At 37.0% G+C, this 16,448-nt stretch overlaps 6 protein-coding genes across 10 annotated transcripts in view; 3 read left to right on the top strand and 3 right to left on the bottom strand.

The window, feature by feature from the left end:
* LOC137578037 (myosin-J heavy chain) overlaps positions 1-6,948 on the top strand; it is a 42,023-nt gene extending 35,075 nt beyond the window's left edge. Inside the window, exons 5-8 of one of the 2 annotated variants that reach the window (XM_068291680.1) lie at positions 2,424-2,476; positions 3,413-3,482; positions 4,092-4,610; positions 4,671-6,948. In XM_068291680.1, coding sequence (XP_068147781.1) covers positions 2,424-2,476; positions 3,413-3,482; positions 4,092-4,610; positions 4,671-5,711 — 1,683 coding nt within the window. In that variant the 3' untranslated portion in view covers positions 5,712-6,948. The remainder of the gene's footprint in view (positions 1-2,423; positions 2,477-3,412; positions 3,483-4,091; positions 4,611-4,670) is intronic. The other variant, XM_068291681.1, reaches the window with a different exon arrangement.
* On the bottom strand, positions 6,455-8,249 carry Mos (Mos oncogene). Its single transcript, XM_068291686.1, has 3 exons — positions 8,031-8,249; positions 7,765-7,978; positions 6,455-7,702 (listed from the first exon to the last, which is right to left on the bottom strand). Exons 1-3 carry the CDS (start codon positions 8,176-8,178, stop codon positions 7,021-7,023), a joined length of 1,044 nt encoding a protein of 347 aa, XP_068147787.1. The 5' UTR covers positions 8,179-8,249; the 3' UTR covers positions 6,455-7,020.
* Positions 8,250-8,453: 204 nt separating this feature from the next.
* On the bottom strand, positions 8,454-11,052 carry Taz (tafazzin, phospholipid-lysophospholipid transacylase). Its single transcript, XM_068291685.1, is given in 6 exon segments — positions 8,454-8,609; positions 8,671-8,886; positions 8,888-9,060; positions 9,124-9,360; positions 9,432-9,777; positions 10,718-11,052. Coding segments are annotated over 6 exon segments (1,140 nt in total). The 5' UTR covers positions 10,841-11,052; the 3' UTR covers positions 8,454-8,564.
* Positions 11,053-11,264: 212 nt separating this feature from the next.
* mRpL18 (mitochondrial ribosomal protein L18) lies at positions 11,265-12,131 on the top strand. Its single transcript, XM_068291688.1, has 2 exons — positions 11,265-11,411; positions 11,483-12,131. The coding sequence occupies exons 1-2, from the start codon at positions 11,294-11,296 to the stop codon at positions 12,037-12,039; spliced, it is 675 nt and encodes a 224-aa protein (XP_068147789.1). The 5' UTR covers positions 11,265-11,293; the 3' UTR covers positions 12,040-12,131.
* Positions 12,052-12,468, bottom strand: ox (ubiquinol-cytochrome C reductase complex subunit oxen). Its single transcript, XM_068291694.1, has 2 exons — positions 12,235-12,468; positions 12,052-12,164 (listed from the first exon to the last, which is right to left on the bottom strand). The coding sequence occupies exons 1-2, from the start codon at positions 12,364-12,366 to the stop codon at positions 12,129-12,131; spliced, it is 168 nt and encodes a 55-aa protein (XP_068147795.1). The 5' UTR covers positions 12,367-12,468; the 3' UTR covers positions 12,052-12,128.
* A 271-nt stretch (positions 12,469-12,739) lies between these two features.
* On the top strand, positions 12,740-16,310 carry LOC137578043 (uncharacterized). 4 transcript variants are annotated; one of them, XM_068291690.1, is made up of 3 exons: positions 12,818-12,959; positions 14,666-15,157; positions 16,069-16,310. In XM_068291690.1, the coding sequence occupies exons 2-3, from the start codon at positions 14,812-14,814 to the stop codon at positions 16,170-16,172; spliced, it is 450 nt and encodes a 149-aa protein (XP_068147791.1). In that variant the 5' UTR covers positions 12,818-12,959; positions 14,666-14,811; the 3' UTR covers positions 16,173-16,310. The 4 variants fall into 4 exon arrangements, with proteins under 4 accessions (XP_068147793.1, XP_068147791.1, XP_068147790.1 ...); XM_068291689.1 differs by lacking the exon at positions 12,818-12,959 and adding an exon at positions 14,202-14,257; XM_068291692.1 differs by lacking the exon at positions 14,666-15,157 and having other exon boundaries at positions 12,740-12,959.
* Positions 16,311-16,448: the final 138 nt, after the last annotated feature.

Consider the following 16,448-nt stretch of genomic DNA (forward strand, 5'->3'; position numbering starts at 1 on the left):
CAAATATTCACAATGAATATTTATGTCTTTCGGCCCAAACAGCTGCCTACAGTCGGTGGGCCCCAAAATAGCGCAAACCCAGACCAAGTTGTCGGAGAGGGGGAGAAAAGCTTCTCTAATTTTATTAACACGTTCATCATGCTGCTGCCCATCATCAGGCACAAGGCGCACGCACAAGTGGCGCCTGCTTGGAGTAGCAGTTGGAACAGACGGCAATCAGTCTGGTTTGGTCGGGTCGTCCTGAAGTTGGCTTCATGGCATTTCATTTCATTCTATTTTTTTTGGGTGGCATTTTAATATGTATATATATTTTTTGGTTGCTCCCTAGTCGAGAGGGAGAGAGAGAGAGAGCTTCATGCAAGCGAATTAATAAAAATTATTGCATATATTTGTAATACCTCCTCCTACCATCCGCCTCCTGCCCCCACCACTTGATGGGGGATTTTTGGTTGCGTGCCGCTGCGTTTTATTGTTGTTGCTGCTGCTGCTCCTCTTAGATAAAGCCCCAGCGAGTGTTTCATTTCTGGGTGGTTTTTATTATCACAAGCAGCTCTTCCACTCATACATACATACATACATAGCTCCTCATTCCATCTCCCTTTAAACGCCTCCAACAAGTTAGATGAAAGCATTTTCTTCTATTTTCATAGTTACGTATTTATGCTGAAGACCTTGCAAGAACAAAAGAATTGCAGCATATAAAAAAGATGCCCAAGCCAAAGGAATGTTCCACAAAAGATTCTCAAGAAGTCAAACAAGAAATACTTTTCCTACTTTTGCATCACTTGACTCACAGATGTAATAAAGAAGAATTAAAGTTTTATGTTGATAATCTTTTTTGGGGGAAATTAATTGAAAGAAAAAAAATGAATGGAAAGAAATTTCAAATATAAAATTTGTGTCCAAAATTTGGTATGGGACTATGAGGCGAATCTAGGGCTGTAAAATGGGGAATATTTGCTCCGTAAAGTATGCAATAAAGAAATGTAAACATATTTTTCAATGTCCTTTCCATAAAAACAAAAAATCCTATAAAAATTGATAAATTTTTTCAAAATCAATAAATATTTTTCAAGACAATGGCGTATTTAAAGGGACATGCCCTAGGACGGCATTTGCTTTTAAAGGAATGTTAAGGATATTTGTTGAAAAGCCACCCAACACTTAATTTACTTATAATATTACATTAAGGAACACTTTTCTCAAAAAAGAGAATGTTGTTAGGCTTATTCCAATATTTCCCTTTTTAGGAGATATAACGAAATTTGATCATGCCCTGTGGGTTAAGAACTGATCCTAAAGTTAAAGCAAATGAAAATTTATAAATTTCTCGAAAACAATAACAATTTTTCGACACATTGCATACCTTAAGGGGCTCTAGAACCATCTAGGCATTAGAAGGTACATATGTATGTTTATGAGATCTCTTCGAAATAGTTAATAGTTCTCAATGTTTAATTTACTTACAAGAAATAAAACTGTGTTTGGGTTAGTTAATATATAGTATAGTTAGTTAATATATATTTAATACACATCTACCAGGAAGTTAAACAACGTTTTATTGGGTTAAGTTGTTTAACAACATATTTATCGAATGTGTGGACTTTGCCAATATTAAACCAAGTAAATACAAAATCAATGCTAGACAAATATTGTCCCTCCTCTATCATGTATGTAGGTATCTTTAGCTCAGTTCCTGCCTCTGCCACTTGTTCAAATCTCTCTCGCTCTCTCTATCTTTGCATCTATCAGTAACTATTTGTATCTGAATGTTGTTTGTGTCGTGTTGACACTTCAATATACATATATACATATGTGTTCCGTTTCATTTACACTTGAATCAAATCTGTATTCTGTGCTGTTGTCATTCATTATATTTGCACTAAAACAGAACTGAACTGAACGATTTATAACAAGTGCTCCAAGATTTTTCCCCTACCTATCATTTGCCCCCCTCTCTCCGACCCATTTGTATGGCGAACGAGCGTCGAGCGTCACGTTACACAGATGAAAAAACTTCGTGCTGTAATTTTTTATCGATTAGACTTCCAGACGGCGCGAAGCTTAGCTTTCCTCGTTCTTGTTGATTTATTGTGTGTTGCATGCAACAGACTTTTCCGCACCCCCCACCCACACCGCCTCCCTCCTCTCCATCACTTTGTCTGGGTTTTCTTTTCCTTTATTTGTCACTTTTACCAAATGCCGCTGTGGATTGTGGATTTTGATCTCTTACGACAATTAAATTGTCGTTCTTAATCAACGTTTTAAGTGCACTAATTTTTTATTGTGTTGAAATATTTCACTTTATCTTCAATTTAGTTTCTCACTATACATACATACATATTTTTCCACTTTCCTATAATTTTTTCATTTTATTTTATTGTTTTTTTCTTCTTTTTCTCTTATTTTTCCACATTTTGCAGAGTCAATGCGGGTCACCAATATTTGAGAAGGAATTGCGCGAACAAATTGAGAAGTAAGTGAGAAATAAATACCAAAAAAAAAATACATGTAATTATGTTTAATGGAGAAGTATATTCTTGGACTCTCCTAACTCCCTCCCTTCTTCTGTGTGTGATTTAGTGAAAGAAAATTCCTTAGGAAAAATACATAAACAATTTGCTTCTCTCTCTCTCTCTCTCTACCTAATTATGCAATTTTACGCCCAAGTCGTGACTGGCCATATAACTCTTTAACTCCCTTGGAGCTCGGACTGTGCCATTACGCACAGACTTTGAAATCTGAATGCAATTTTCCAAATTGCTAGAGCAAAGAGGAAACATTTTACTTGGTAATATGAAAATTCAGTCAACTGAACTTGACCATACTCAGTGGTTTTTCAACTCGATGCCATTATGATTATGAATAGGTTTTTCATTTTCATCCATTTCAAGTGAAAATGCCAAGTTTATAATCAACTTCCAATCAATTTGATTTCAATATCAATTAAAAAACGAGCTTTTAAACAGAGTTTTCCTACTTCGAAGAGAAAAATCAAATCTTAAACCAATTTTATTGCTACTACGACTAAGTTTTATCTTGTCAGTTTCGTTCCTAACTTCATAGCCTGGAAATACCAACATATTATTCCATGTAATACAAATTTCAATTAACTCAATTTCCAAAATAACTCTTGAAATGTGTTTTCCTAAAGGGTATTAAGAAGAAATAAAATCTCATCAATCATTTGACCCTGCTATGGACTCACTTAGCTCCTTTTTTTTTGCAATATAATTATCGCCATTTGAGCCATAAATTTTAGCCCATTTTAGCCACAAAGAGAAGAAGGGAGAGGAATATACACACAATCATCACTCAGAGAAAACATATTTCCATAATTTCATTGTTTTTATTTTCTTTTCTTTTTTGTTGCTTTTCTCCTACTCCGCCTGCACACTTGAAACTCCATCAGCATGAATCGCATTATGAAATCCAAAGAACGCAAACAATTGCAAACATATCGGGATCATAAGGCACTGCAGGTATGTACATACAAACAAACATTTGCTTTAAATTGGGAATTTGGCCAGGATTGGGCATTTGGGGGGGACTTGGAGTCATAAATAAGAAACAATGTTTCCCTTTGCTAACATTTTCCAGCATACAAATTGAAGGTTTCTTTTGAGTTTGTGCTTATCTCTTAAGAGGGACGGCAAGCAAATGATGTTGGCACTGGATTTGGTGGTAGAATGGTCCGTGTTTAGCTCGATATGTTTTTAATGCTTTTTCCCTCTAATGAATGCCGAAGGTTATGTCCATTCCTCATAGACTGCATTGACCTTCGGTATGGGTTAACAAGTTTACTCGAACAATCGATTCATGATTCGAGATTTGAGATTGTGTTAGATTGTGTCTGGTATGGGGAAGGGGTCCAACATGTAACTGCGCTCACTTAGCACTTTTTTATGGCACTTTACAAAATAACACATTTTTTTGTAATGTGTTTGAGGGGAGAGAGGAGCTTGTGATAAATGAGGATTGCGGTGTGGCAAAGTGACCCTCATCATTTAACTGTCTAAGCAGCAGAAGCAGGTGAAGGTCTAGCCTAATCAATCATTTATCCCCACCCCCCAACCTTCTTTTCATTACAGACTCGATTTGCTCGTCAGGAGAATCTATTGCACTCCATGCAACAGGAGAATCGTGCTTTACTTACCCGCATCCGTCAGTATGAACATTGTTTGGATGATGTTATGCGTAAGGTTGTGGATGCCATTGTGGCTGAGGATAATTTACGTGAAGAAGTCACCATGCTGAAGGGCCGGGTTAGAGATCTGGAGGCACAGAATGCAGCCCTTTCGGCAAGTCCAGTCAAGGGTCGTGATGAGGGTTATTGCACCATGAGTAGTGGACAACCTCAACCATCGAATGGTCATTTGGAAGATTTACCCGAAGAGCCGGAACAATGGCTATTACCGGCTGAGCCGTGTTCAACGGAAATGGAAGATTGGAGCATGTCCCAAGAGGAATTGGCTGTGATGACACTGGATGAGGAACGAGAGAGGGAAAGGGAACAGCGCTGGTTATGGCCATCAAGTGATTTTATTAATTCAACCACTGTAGAGACTGATTCCCTAACCGATGGCATAGCCCAATTGTTGCAACAAAAGGCAAGTAGATGAAATTCTAGAGGCTCCATCATTTTAGCTAATCAATATATGTAATTTCAGATTGTCTATTCGGAGGATGAAGAGGTGGCTTGCACCGATTTTACCCAGGATTTTTATAAACTGGTCAACATACGTACCAATTCATCTCGTAGCCTTTATTCCTATGTCGAAGGCGAAACAGATGAAGAAGACGACGAAGATGAAGACGATGATGATGATGACGATGAACAGGATTCTAGTTTATCTGAAAGCCAAGTAGCACCGGTGATGGCACGCAATAGTCCAACGCCCAGCGAGGCCGGTAGAGCTCAGCTAACCAGTTGCTCTTCCAGCGAAACCGAAGAAATCCCGCCAAAGCAACAGCCAGCAGTCGAAGAAGATGACGAGGAATCGGATCATGATTATGCTGTCATTGATGAATGTCGTCGACGTGTTAGCGATATAGAAATTGAAGATATTCCACTGATCACCAACAATCAAATGCCGCTCAATGAACAGCAATGCATAGCGCAGATAATCAAAAAAGAACTGAGACGTCCGCCCGGTCAGGTGCTTGTGAAATCCAAATCTGTGCTAGAAGATCAAGAACCCAGCTGTATACTGCGACACAATCAAAGACGCGAACTCGAATCCAGTGTGGTGCGTAGCGATAGCTTAAGCAGCTCACTAATGGCTAAAATGGCCAAAGAGGCATCATCATCGTCATCATCATCACCATGCCCACCGGCTCCCGCTGTGGTATCGAAGCTAAAGGAACGCATGTTGCAGCGGCAATCATCAAATGCCACAAATTCATGGCGTCGCAGTAATGGCTGGAAGAGGGTAACCTCACCTGTTCAGTTACAGCCAACAAAGAAGCCAACAACAACAACAACAGCAGCAGCAACCAGCAATCAGAAGAGTTGTTTGCCAAAGGCTTTAGCTGCCACAAGGATACCCACATGCATTAATACCACATTGGCAACAGCTTCGACATCAACCACTAGTTTTTGCTCCTCACCAAAGCCTCCTCAGCAATCCCAACAACAACATCAACAACAGCAGCAACGTAAATCCAAAATTCCTCCACCTGTGCCTGTTCGGCGTTCTTATGCTAGTTAGAACAAGGAGGTGGAGGAGGAGCATCAAAGCAGCAAAGGACTAAATCTCATCAACAAGAAAACATGAAAAGTTTATAACAAAAATATTTAAAGATTTCAAAAAGACTAAATTGTGATATATATTCAAAAAACAACAACAAAAAGAAAGAAAAATGTAACCACAAGAGGAGTAAAAAGTAAATTTTTTTATTTGTTCCTCGCTCCAGGAATGCCCAGCTATAATTCCAACCCAAATGGGCATCCTTTTGTATTTTTTTTTTTTTTTTTTTTTTTTTTTTTTTGGAGGCTCACCAAATTCTAAACTATTTATTAGAGTTTCGGTTGTAGCTTTACATTTTTTGAAAACTTTTGAAAAATAAAATACATAGTGAAGGGAAAAATATGAACTTGTATTAAAACTAATTGATACTTGGTAATTTATTTAACTCTTAGATATGTAGAAGTATCTATATATGTATATGTAACTGATGTAATTTTCACCTTAGCTAGGCTAGAAAAAAAACAAAAAAATGGTAAACTGTCAAAATCTATATCTAAATGAACGTTCCTTAAGGCTTCTTCTGCAAGACCTTTTCAAGTCCGACCCAACTACATGAATATATTGAAGAAAATATGAAATTTTTAAACAGTTTTTCCCATTTTCGACAATTTCCCTTCACTCATTATGTATACAGCAATCAACTAAAGTAGAGTATATACATAGAAGTAAAAAAATATATTAAAAAAAATAAAAGAATTGTAGTCTTCCGCACAAAAAATCGAGTGTATTTAATGATAAAACAAATAAAACATATATTTAGTAGAGCCTTCTCACTTTAGAAAAACAGACACACTACCAAACATTTGGGTGAAAATATGTATTAAAACAACAAACAAACAAAAAAAGAAAGAAAATTTTGAAAAGTTTACAAAATATGAGCGACAAAAACAAGTTAAGTTAATGAAGAAAGAAAAAAAAGTATGTTTAAAACGGTTTCCGAGTGAACAATAAAAATTTTTGTGTATATAGATATATAATGAGCATACTTTTCTCCTCGACTAAAATCAAGTCTAGTGACTACTACTCCTAATTCTCCTCAAAAACTACTTATCACCTACATATATATTACTATTATACTAGATATATATATATATATAAAAACTGTAAACTTAAGCTCTTATATATATATATATAAAACATTATAAATGTATTTTTTCTTAGCGTAGCAAGTACAAAAACTACAAAAAAAAACATTAACAAGAAAAAAAAGTTATGACAAACAAATAAATTATTGAAACACAGAAAGAAAAAGAAACAAATTGTTATTATATTATGTCCCTGCTAACTTAAATAGAATCGCCTCTAGGTGACTTTTCATTTGGCTAGAATTCAAACGTAATTCTATATCGCTGACCCAGCAGCTTTTATATAGCGCGCCATATGACTTTTCCATATCAAGCTGATTATATTTTGAACAATTTTCAAAATGGTTAGCCAAATCATTGCCATTAGATTGACCAAAATTAAGACTACGTCTCGATTTCTTATACGTAGAGCTTGGGCAATTGCAGGCAATTGGAAACGAGGACGTTATCGCATTGCTATAATCATAATCTGGTCTCAGATCATGTTTGACCACCTGATAGGCTATAACCTCATTACATGTGAGCCAATGATAAGGCATCTGACGATTTTCCAATTGCCACATGGTTATGGCCAAAGAGTAAACATCAGCAGCTGCAGTTAGAGTAGTCGAACGCAAGGCTTCTGGTGACATATAACGAAGAGTTCCACTATTGCCACTTCCAATACCCTCGCCAATTTGACCCATTTCCATGGAGGAACCAAAATCACAGAGTTTGCAAAGATAATTTCGCTTATAATTGGACAATTGACGAACAGTAAAGGTTCTGGTATCCAAGGCAACTAGTATATTAGCCGGTTTCACATCCAAATGAAGAATATTATGGCTATGGCAATATCTCAGGGCAGCTAAGACATCCAGAGTTATTCTAGGAACATTATTACTATTAGTTTATACATATTGAGAGATAATAATTTTATGATGCCTTACATGACCCTATGCATTAAGGGTAAGGGCAGCCTGTCTAGTATATGCTGTAATGTATGTCCCTTTGGGCATTCCATAATAAGCAAGCCATCTTTTTGGGTGGATTCCACTTTCAGAAGACGCACTATGTTCCTGTGACGTAAGTTAAGCAGATGCAACTCATTGGGCAATGTGGACATGGCATGGGATCTAATTATCTTGACGGCCACACAATTTTCTGTAAGGCACAAAAACTAATGAGAAACTCATCGTGAATTGATCACTCTAACCTCTATAAATGGCCCGAAAAACGGAACCAAACGATCCGCGACCAAGCAGGTGATCACTGCTTGGCTTTGGTGGCCCATCTTCGAGTAGTTCCTTGCGTTTTGGTGTGGTCAGCACTAAATATGATCTGCTTACTTTTTTTAATTTCATTTTTTGAACAAAATGCGTGTTTCCATTTAAGCTCAACTTAACGTTACTTTCCTACAGCTGATTGACAGGTTAGACAAAGAGTTGCCAGACTCTCGAATATAATAGCTTGCCAATAAAGTTCAAAATTTCATAAATAAAGGGCTAATTTTGGAAATGGTTTTAATTTTTAATTTAGATTTTAACACTAATTATTAATGCACACACTGTTTGATCTTAGAAGTAGATAAAATTTCTTAAACATTTTCAATTCTTTTCTTTTTCCCCAAAAAAATTAGTTCAAGGCAAATTCAAAAATTTTATATTTACATACTAGAATTGTTTGATTTTGGGACTGCATTTTAAGCTTAATACTATAAAAATTAATAAATAAATAATAGAAGAGAATCTCAGGCACGCTCCCTATGCAGTGATTCCGTTTCCAAGCGTAGCTCCTACAAAAATAATTAAATATATATTTGTTGACATGCCTAATAGTTAGTTATTAAATCTTACCCGAAAGGCATCTTGTATCTTATCAGTGATTAGTTTTCGAGCTACTGGTTCTGGGACTTGTTGTGATTTTAGATCCTCTATAAATTTATTCAGATCCAAAGGTTCTCCTATATTCACTGTAACTTTTTTGCGCCATTGCAGGACATAGGGTTCTACATTTGGTAGGACTTCATCCATGCCTTCGTGCCACATGGGCAAGATAATTGGAATTCTGGGGGGATTCGTAGATAATACGACCTACACCCCATTTTAAGCGCATTTCCTCTTTAGTCATATTCACTTTGCCCTCAGGAAAAACATGAACCCAATGACCCAAAGCGCATTTCTCTATACACAAATTAATTGCTTCCTGATAGACACCAAGACCTCGCACGACAGGGATACATTTGCCTAAGCAATCAAAGAGAATTATCAATAATCAGAGGAGTGCAATAGAAAAGCAATTTTACTAACCGCACATAAAGAAAGTCGAGTGATATTTGTTGGTGAAGCATATATCATGTGCCGCCATGGACCAACGGATACGAAACGTATTGCACACATAATAGAAGGGCAGGATGCCCCAGAGACCCGGATCATCAAAGCAGGAATGATGATTGGAAACAGTTAGAAGAGGGACACCTTTCGGGCGCTTCGAGATGAGACTAATTAAACGTTCCTTATGGTAGACGCGTGTTCGATTCATCAAGACTGTCAGGAAATAAGATTGTTCATTCATGTTCAAGGTGTCACTATATTTTGTATTTTTTATTGGCTCTTACCCAAAACAACTTTGCTAAATAATCCCACAGCCGAGATAACAAATTGGCTAGCAAAGTACCAGAGTTTGGAGGGCTTTCGCAGTTTGTTAAATATCCAACCGATATCATAGGGAATTTCAACGTTTCCAGAAGACATGGCCGACATGGTTGAGCCGTGATTCTTATTGAGTGTAGTAGTGGTTGTCGGATGCTGTGGTGCCCCAGTGGGACTATTAGTCGACAATCTGTCCTGTTTGCTATTCAATAAATTGACCTGCCCTTGCTCCCGCTGCTGGACCGGTTGACCTCCACTTGGTCGCTCATCTGGATGTGTCTTTGCCTCTGGAACTGGTGCTTGTAGAAGTTGCTAAAATTGTAAATATTATGAAAAAATTTATTAGTGGTCTATTTTAGATCCCCACCATGGATTATAAATGTACATATGTATGTATATATTTTGTATAAAGTTATCTTATCAGGTCGTTCTTAGGGCACTCAAGTTTTTTTTTTGTATTTGTTTAACTTACAATTAGTATAGGGCATATTTGTTTTTGTCTATATTGAGTGCTTTTTTTTTTTTTTTTTATAGTAAGTGTGAACTTAGTTTTGACCTCAATTCTACGGCTACTCAATACAAAGATAATATTTATCCATGACAAAGCATGAAAATTTAGTTGTACTCACTTTGTTGTGCAAAATGGAAATCGGGAGATCGGGTTCAACAATCAAAGTTTATTCATTTGGCATTCAATTAAAATACAACATAGAAAGGTTGTAATTGAAAATTTAAGTTGCCTTCAAGTCTTTTAATAAACTTTCGTTATTTAATAAATAGGCACGACCATGCGTTTAAGAACTTTCAAGTGTAACTGACAAAAACAACACAAAACTGTTGATATGCCCAAAAAACACACATTCAAGATATTGAGAATGAGAGAAAATACACAATGAGATAAAGCACACTGCGCTTCAGAGAGCGTTTCGCCACCAGCTTGATGGCCAAGAGTCAAGTGGGGAAGAAACACGCAAACTCTTTGTGCGCTTTGGCCAAGCAAGTCATTATCACTATCAGTATCAGTCACTCGTATTCGTATTAACTACGCTTCCGCAAAAGATCTTTCGTCACTTTCTGTTCACCTTGAGTTTTACTCAAAACTTTTATACTCAAGAGCGTAAATTTAAAATTGAAATACGCGCGTTAACTGTTATCGGCTTGGCGTCTATCGTTAGAGATGAGCAAGCACGTGATGGAAATGAGGGGCAAAGAAACACGTCAATTTATTTTTAAATTAATTAATATAACTCACCCTCGCCGACACATATAACTGGCGACCTTGGCTCTGGTAGGCCCACCTATATTGATATTGTAGTAGGCTCATTGGACCCAAGTGCCGCAGGTGGCACGAATTTCTGCTCACAGCCATTAACATGTTGATGATATGGAGTTGTCCAAAACTTGGTTGACTATCCTTTGGCTGTACCTTTGTTTTTACATAACCTTTATCTGGATTCGCTTAGAATTTTGGTCACCTTCTTCATCTGGCCATCGGCTCCTCTGCTTCTTGTATAGACAACTCGCGCATGTCTGTGGGCAGCAACAACTGTTTTTACCAAAATGAAAACAGAAGAGATGAAGACCGGCAAGAGGAGAAAGTGTGTTAGGCCAAAAATGTACATTAAAGAGAATTTAAAGAGAGAATGAAACAAGTGCAATTTTGCCATAGCTGTTCACACTGGTCGCACAGTGATGAACAAATCTGTCACAGACGAATGAGCAAATATCTGTGACTTTGACATAAAAGTGTATATAAATCGCACGCAACAAAGAAATTATGTCAATATTTTGAAATCCACTAGACGAGCCCAAATAATGAAATTATTAAATGAAAATAATTAGGTTAAAATTGATCGGCAAGTTTCTTAAACCTGTGATTCGTGATTTTCAAAATACTGCCCATCTCTATGTGAATGTCCACTCACACATTGCCAATCAAAATAAACGTGAGATCACATAAGAATACTGGAATTTTTTGAATAAAAACAATTCAATAACTTGTTTTTTCTATACTCAGACGAAATGTCCCGTAGTGCCCGGCCTTTGACTTCAGCACGCGTGCTGCATAAAATTAAGGCTCTCACCTCACAGCCGTCTGTCAGTGAAGCCGGAAACTTTTCGACCAACAGAAATCCTAGAAATTTGGAGCGACTACGTATAGCATATAAGCCTGTAGGCTATCATTTAGAGAAACCGGGACGCTCGTATTGGCACACGCTGGAGATTAACAGCAGCGGGCGTTATGTCAGTGCCGATGTCAAACATTTCGAGAATGGAGTAATCCTCTCAGCCAGCACCTCCGAATGGGCAATTAAGCAACAATTGTATAAGACTAATGACACGGCTGCCTATGTCAATTTGGGACGAGTCCTGGCCCGACGTTGTCTGCAGGCAGGCATCACAGAGATGACATGTCAGGTGGAGGCGCCAGTAAAGGGCAGCAAATTGGATCAACTTCTGCAAACTGTCCAAGAGAATGGTGTTTCATTTGAAGAGCCTTCCCGGCTGGATAATACCCAACCCTGGGATGCCCAGCGGCAAGAAAAACCCTGGGAAGTCTTCGAGGAGAAATAAAATAAAACTTCATTTTAAGTTACGTTTCGCTACGTTTTTTGTTATTGTTTAATTTTATCTAAAATTAAAGCGAATCATATTTATAGCGCTTATTCGTATTTGCCCTTGATGTCCTTCCACAGTTTCTGTATGAAATCAAAAGGATTTGTTGTTCGTTATTTTCGATTACATAAGCCGAGCAGGGGAAATACTTACGCCTTTGTTGATGGACTCCCAAATGGCGTTGGCGCTGACATCAACGGCCCGTTCGAAGAAGAAGGTCGAAGCAATGATGGCCACTGCGTAGGTGGAAGTGCGCTTGAACAGAGTGTTGTAGATAACCTTCATTATGGTAGTTTTTTTTGTTGGCAAATTTACTGAGTAAAATTAAATTTTCACAGCAAATATGATGCAAACCAATCGAAAGAACAGCTGTTAGCAAATCGATAACGAGTTAGAGATGTGCGATAGTTACGCTCCAGTCACAGCGACGATTCCTGTGACGTTAAGCTAGCAACGATTTCACTAACTTTTTACAGCCAAAAACTTTAATTAAATTCTAATAGTGTCTTAAGTTTCTATAAAAACTATATTTAGCATAGATTTTAATATAAAAAGCAACTAAATATAAGTGGCCCTATAATAATTCACCTGATGCACATTTTTTGCATTTAGTGCATCTCCAACTACGGCAAATATTCGTCAAAGCGGAGCGAATTCAGGTCTATTGAAGTGGCGAATTGGCGTCAAAAAGTGCACAGAAGAAAGAACCGAAAAAAAGTTTGAATTTGTTTTTACATCTCAACGACGCAGATCGCACAAAAACTGATAGTATTTTAATTATAAAATGGTTGACCTAACTGATGCCGGATCACCTTACCAGCAATCCATACCGAATTTGGCCTTTTATGTGCCGGCAATTATTGTTTTCGGACTCGCAGGTGAGTTTACAGCTCAATTTTCCACCACCCCCACCCCCACCACTGGTCTACAGTGCTGGCTAAAAAGTGGGTCAACAACAAGAACTTTCACCCAGCTAGCTTCCACCACTCCCTCTATCACGATAATTTGTTAACTTAAGTTTACCATTGACCATTGGCGATTATTTAACTTATCTAATCTCTATTTGTCTTGCATTGAACTTATTCTTGCCTACGTAGACAATTTTTTTTTTGTTTTTTGGTTCATTTTTGTTTTCTGTACTATTGGCAGAACCCAAAAATAAACTGATAAGGCCACAAAAAATTTATGTGATAAGAATGAAAGAAAAGAAACTGTTTGGTCATTGGGTACACGTGGAACTTCTGCCACTGCATCCGCTATACTCCTCTACTGCATGTGTGTGTGTATGTATCTTGCCCCTTATCATTCACCTTACTAATATGCCAGGACCGTTTAAGGGGGCGGCTGCCAATCTAGATCGACCACGAAACAGAGTTTAAACGGAAAAAGAGGCTCTTTAAACATTAAACCCAGAACCGGATTTCATCTAATCAATGAAGAACCAAAAAGTAATAGAAGAACTCCAGGCCTGTATTGTTGTGACTGGTCAGGCAATAAAGAATTAGAGAAGACTTAAGATTAATTTGGTCCCCATTTGAGAATCCTTGGTATTAACACGAATCCTAAAACACTGAAAAGCCGCTGCTGAATTTGATTTTTACTTGAACTGGGCAAGAAAAAGTAAACGATAGAAGACTAAAGACTATCAAACTTATTATTCGGTCTCACCTGGGTTATCGTGGGATAACGTTGTATGAACAAGAATCCTAAAAGCACCCAAAAATAGACCTTTTCCTGGGTTAAATTCATAAATTCTACATTGGCATTTTCTGGAAAACGCCCCCATAAAGTAGGTAGGAATAATCCAGTAAGACATTATGTTCCAAAACATGTGTATGATCGGAATAATACATATTTATGTACATAATTGCATGATTTTTATTTGCAAAACTTCAAACCGTCCCTGCATTATGCTGACAAGAAATTGAAATGAAGAAACGCTCAGCACTTGTTCATCATATCTCCTACTCCATAAGAATGAAATATAAGCAACTGATTACAAATATATACACATGCATGTATATATGTATATATATATATATAATATATAGGTAAGACTTTGTTGTATTTTATAAGGTTTAATTTAATTCTTTAGACGGCAAACAGTTTTTGCTTAGTTAGCAAGAGCAAACGGTGGCGAACGGTTCAAATTGTTTCGATTTATAGATGGTCAAAAGTGAGAAACATAAAATATAAATAAATTCATAGAAGAATATACCAAAATTTAACAAAAAATTCATAATAAAGAAGAGAGAAGTTTATCAATGAGAGATAAAAGTAAATTTTAATAGTGCTTAGTTTGTTGTTTGATGTTGTTGTTTGATGTTATTGTTAATGATTATGCCACGTTGTTGACTTTTGTTTACACGTTTGCATTCTTCTTCTTTTGGTTTCTGTGTTTTGTGTTTGAATGAAAAATTTTTAAAAATATTTGTATTTATAGATTTGCCTTGCTCTCTCCTCATTTAACTTCAAACACCTACTGATCCCTCCCTCTCTCTTACTCTCTCTCTCTCTCTCTATGTCTATGTAAATTAGTTTGATTTTGTAACTCAAATTTTGTAACTTCCCGTCCTTCATGTAGACGCAAATCGTTAAGCCAGCCATCAGCTACAAGAACTATTGCTACGCTAGTAAAAACAAAAACAAAAATAAAAAACTTAATTAAATCACAAGAGAAAAAAAGTGAATAAATAAAACCAACAAAAAGTCAAACCTTTATTAAGTAAAATGGCCGAAGATCCAATTAATCAGCAGGCATTTGCCCAGGATGTGGCTGCTGCTGCCGAAGCTGGTGGTCCCGCTGGTTTTGCTGGCGCTGGCATGGGTGGTCCTGGGAGTCCTGATTTTAAAATGCCCAGTGCTGAGGAGATTTGGAAAATAGTCGAAGGCATGGATGGCATTACAGATGCCGAACGCGAAGAGTTGCGTGAGAATATATTCAATCCGAAATCGCCGGAGGATATTTTAAGGCCATATAATGGCGGAGCCGGTGGTTTGCCACATCGTTTGGGTCACAGCTCAAGCGAATATTGGGTTTTCTTTGTGATGTTGGCGCTCATCTTGCTTGTCTTTGGTAAGGATACTGGCAAAATGTTAACAAAGAGTTTGCGAAATGAAAGTTTTTTAAGATATTACCAAGATTGGAATATATAAGAAACATATATTCTTGTACATAATTGGTTTAGAAAGTTTTATTCGTATTTATCCATTGAAATCAATCCAATTCCACTTCAACTCATTTGAAATCGTCATCTCGATAGCATTGAAAATCTATTTAAAAATTGTTTAAAAAAGTTTTTATATAGTGTAAGTGTACCATCGATCTTTTGGGTTGACCCTCGCTGTTGTGTTCATCGCGAAAAGGTGTCAATATTGGTTGTGACACTTATACATTTGAGAGACCTTCCCTTCACACATGCACACACTTATACACACACACATACACATGAGCATTGGATAGTATGTCGTTTCGGTTTTTTGGTTTTATAGGCATTTCGATTTATGATAAGATAACGCTTAGGAGGAAGAGAACTTTGTGTATGTGTGAAAAGTAAAACGCTCAGTTTAGATTAAAGACCCATGTGGAAATGACTTCAAACTTAGCCGGCAACGATGATGATCACATATTGGATCAGCTTAGAAACTCAATTAAGGCAATTGTGGCCAAAACGGGATCACATAGTCAATTTGCCAAGGATCTGACACAAAGAATTGGTGAAATGCAAAACAAATTGGATGCCCTCACCGATATCGATCGTCATCAGTTTATAGCCGAAATGAAGGATAGTCTGCAGGCAACAATTGGACGCATTGAGCAGAGAATAACGCAACATGCGAATCTAACATCAGTCTATTCGAGTTCTATTGTCTCAGCTATGATATTCCTTTTGGTCGCCATTTTCGGTCTCAGAGAATGAAATTTCATTGAAAAAATTAGGAAAAAACTGAATGATTGATTTGATTTTTCTTTTCCCTTTCTTACAGCACTCTTTGGCTATAAGCTATATAAATCGCTGACGGAGAAGGAACTGAAAAAACAAAAGAAACTGGAGAGTAAACAACAAAAGAAGTCCAAGAAATCAAATTAAATTGAGGACAAATCATAAAGAGAGAGACAGAGATTAAATTAAATTGATGATAGATTTCAATCACACGCATAAAGAGAGAGAAAATTCCCTGTAAAAATGACAAAATTCTATACCAGTAAACGTTATACAAAAACTTAACTTGAATCGAAATACTCTTTTACCCCCTTCCTTAATTTTGGTCAGAGTTTATCTGCATTAATTATCATTAGGGTAGGGCCATAAAAAAAAAAATAGGAATTCTGATGGAAACCATGTCGTGACCGTGTTATTTTTCTT

This window comes from Drosophila tropicalis, unplaced genomic scaffold, assembly GCF_018151085.1.
Source record: "Drosophila tropicalis isolate 14030-0801.00 unplaced genomic scaffold, ASM1815108v1 contig_593, whole genome shotgun sequence".
Lineage (NCBI taxonomy): Eukaryota > Metazoa > Arthropoda > Insecta > Diptera > Drosophilidae > Drosophila > Drosophila tropicalis.

Bases quoted from the DNA above. Each gene is read 5' to 3' on its own strand.
- Mos (XM_068291686.1), bottom strand. From the start codon at position 8,178: ATGAAATTAAAAAAAGTAAGCAGATCATATTTAGTGCTGACCACACCA. The intron at 7,979-8,030 runs GTTAGAGTGATC...TGTGCCTTACAG, and splicing joins TTTTCGGGCCATTTATAGAG to AAAATTGTGTGGCCGTCAAG. The intron at 7,703-7,764 runs GTAAGGCATCAT...TAATGTTCCTAG, and splicing joins CCCTTAATGCATAGGGTCAT to AATAACTCTGGATGTCTTAG.
- mRpL18 (XM_068291688.1), top strand. From the start codon at position 11,294: ATGAAAATAATTAGGTTAAAATTGATCGGCAAGTTTCTTAAACCTGTG. The intron at 11,412-11,482 runs GTGAGATCACAT...TTCTATACTCAG, and splicing joins CATTGCCAATCAAAATAAAC to ACGAAATGTCCCGTAGTGCC.
- LOC137578043 (XM_068291690.1), top strand. From the start codon at position 14,812: ATGGCCGAAGATCCAATTAATCAGCAGGCATTTGCCCAGGATGTGGCT. The intron at 15,158-16,068 runs GTAAGGATACTG...CCTTTCTTACAG, and splicing joins GCTCATCTTGCTTGTCTTTG to CACTCTTTGGCTATAAGCTA.
- ox (XM_068291694.1), bottom strand. From the start codon at position 12,366: ATGAAGGTTATCTACAACACTCTGTTCAAGCGCACTTCCACCTACGCA. The intron at 12,165-12,234 runs GTAAGTATTTCC...GATTTCATACAG, and splicing joins GGGAGTCCATCAACAAAGGC to AAACTGTGGAAGGACATCAA.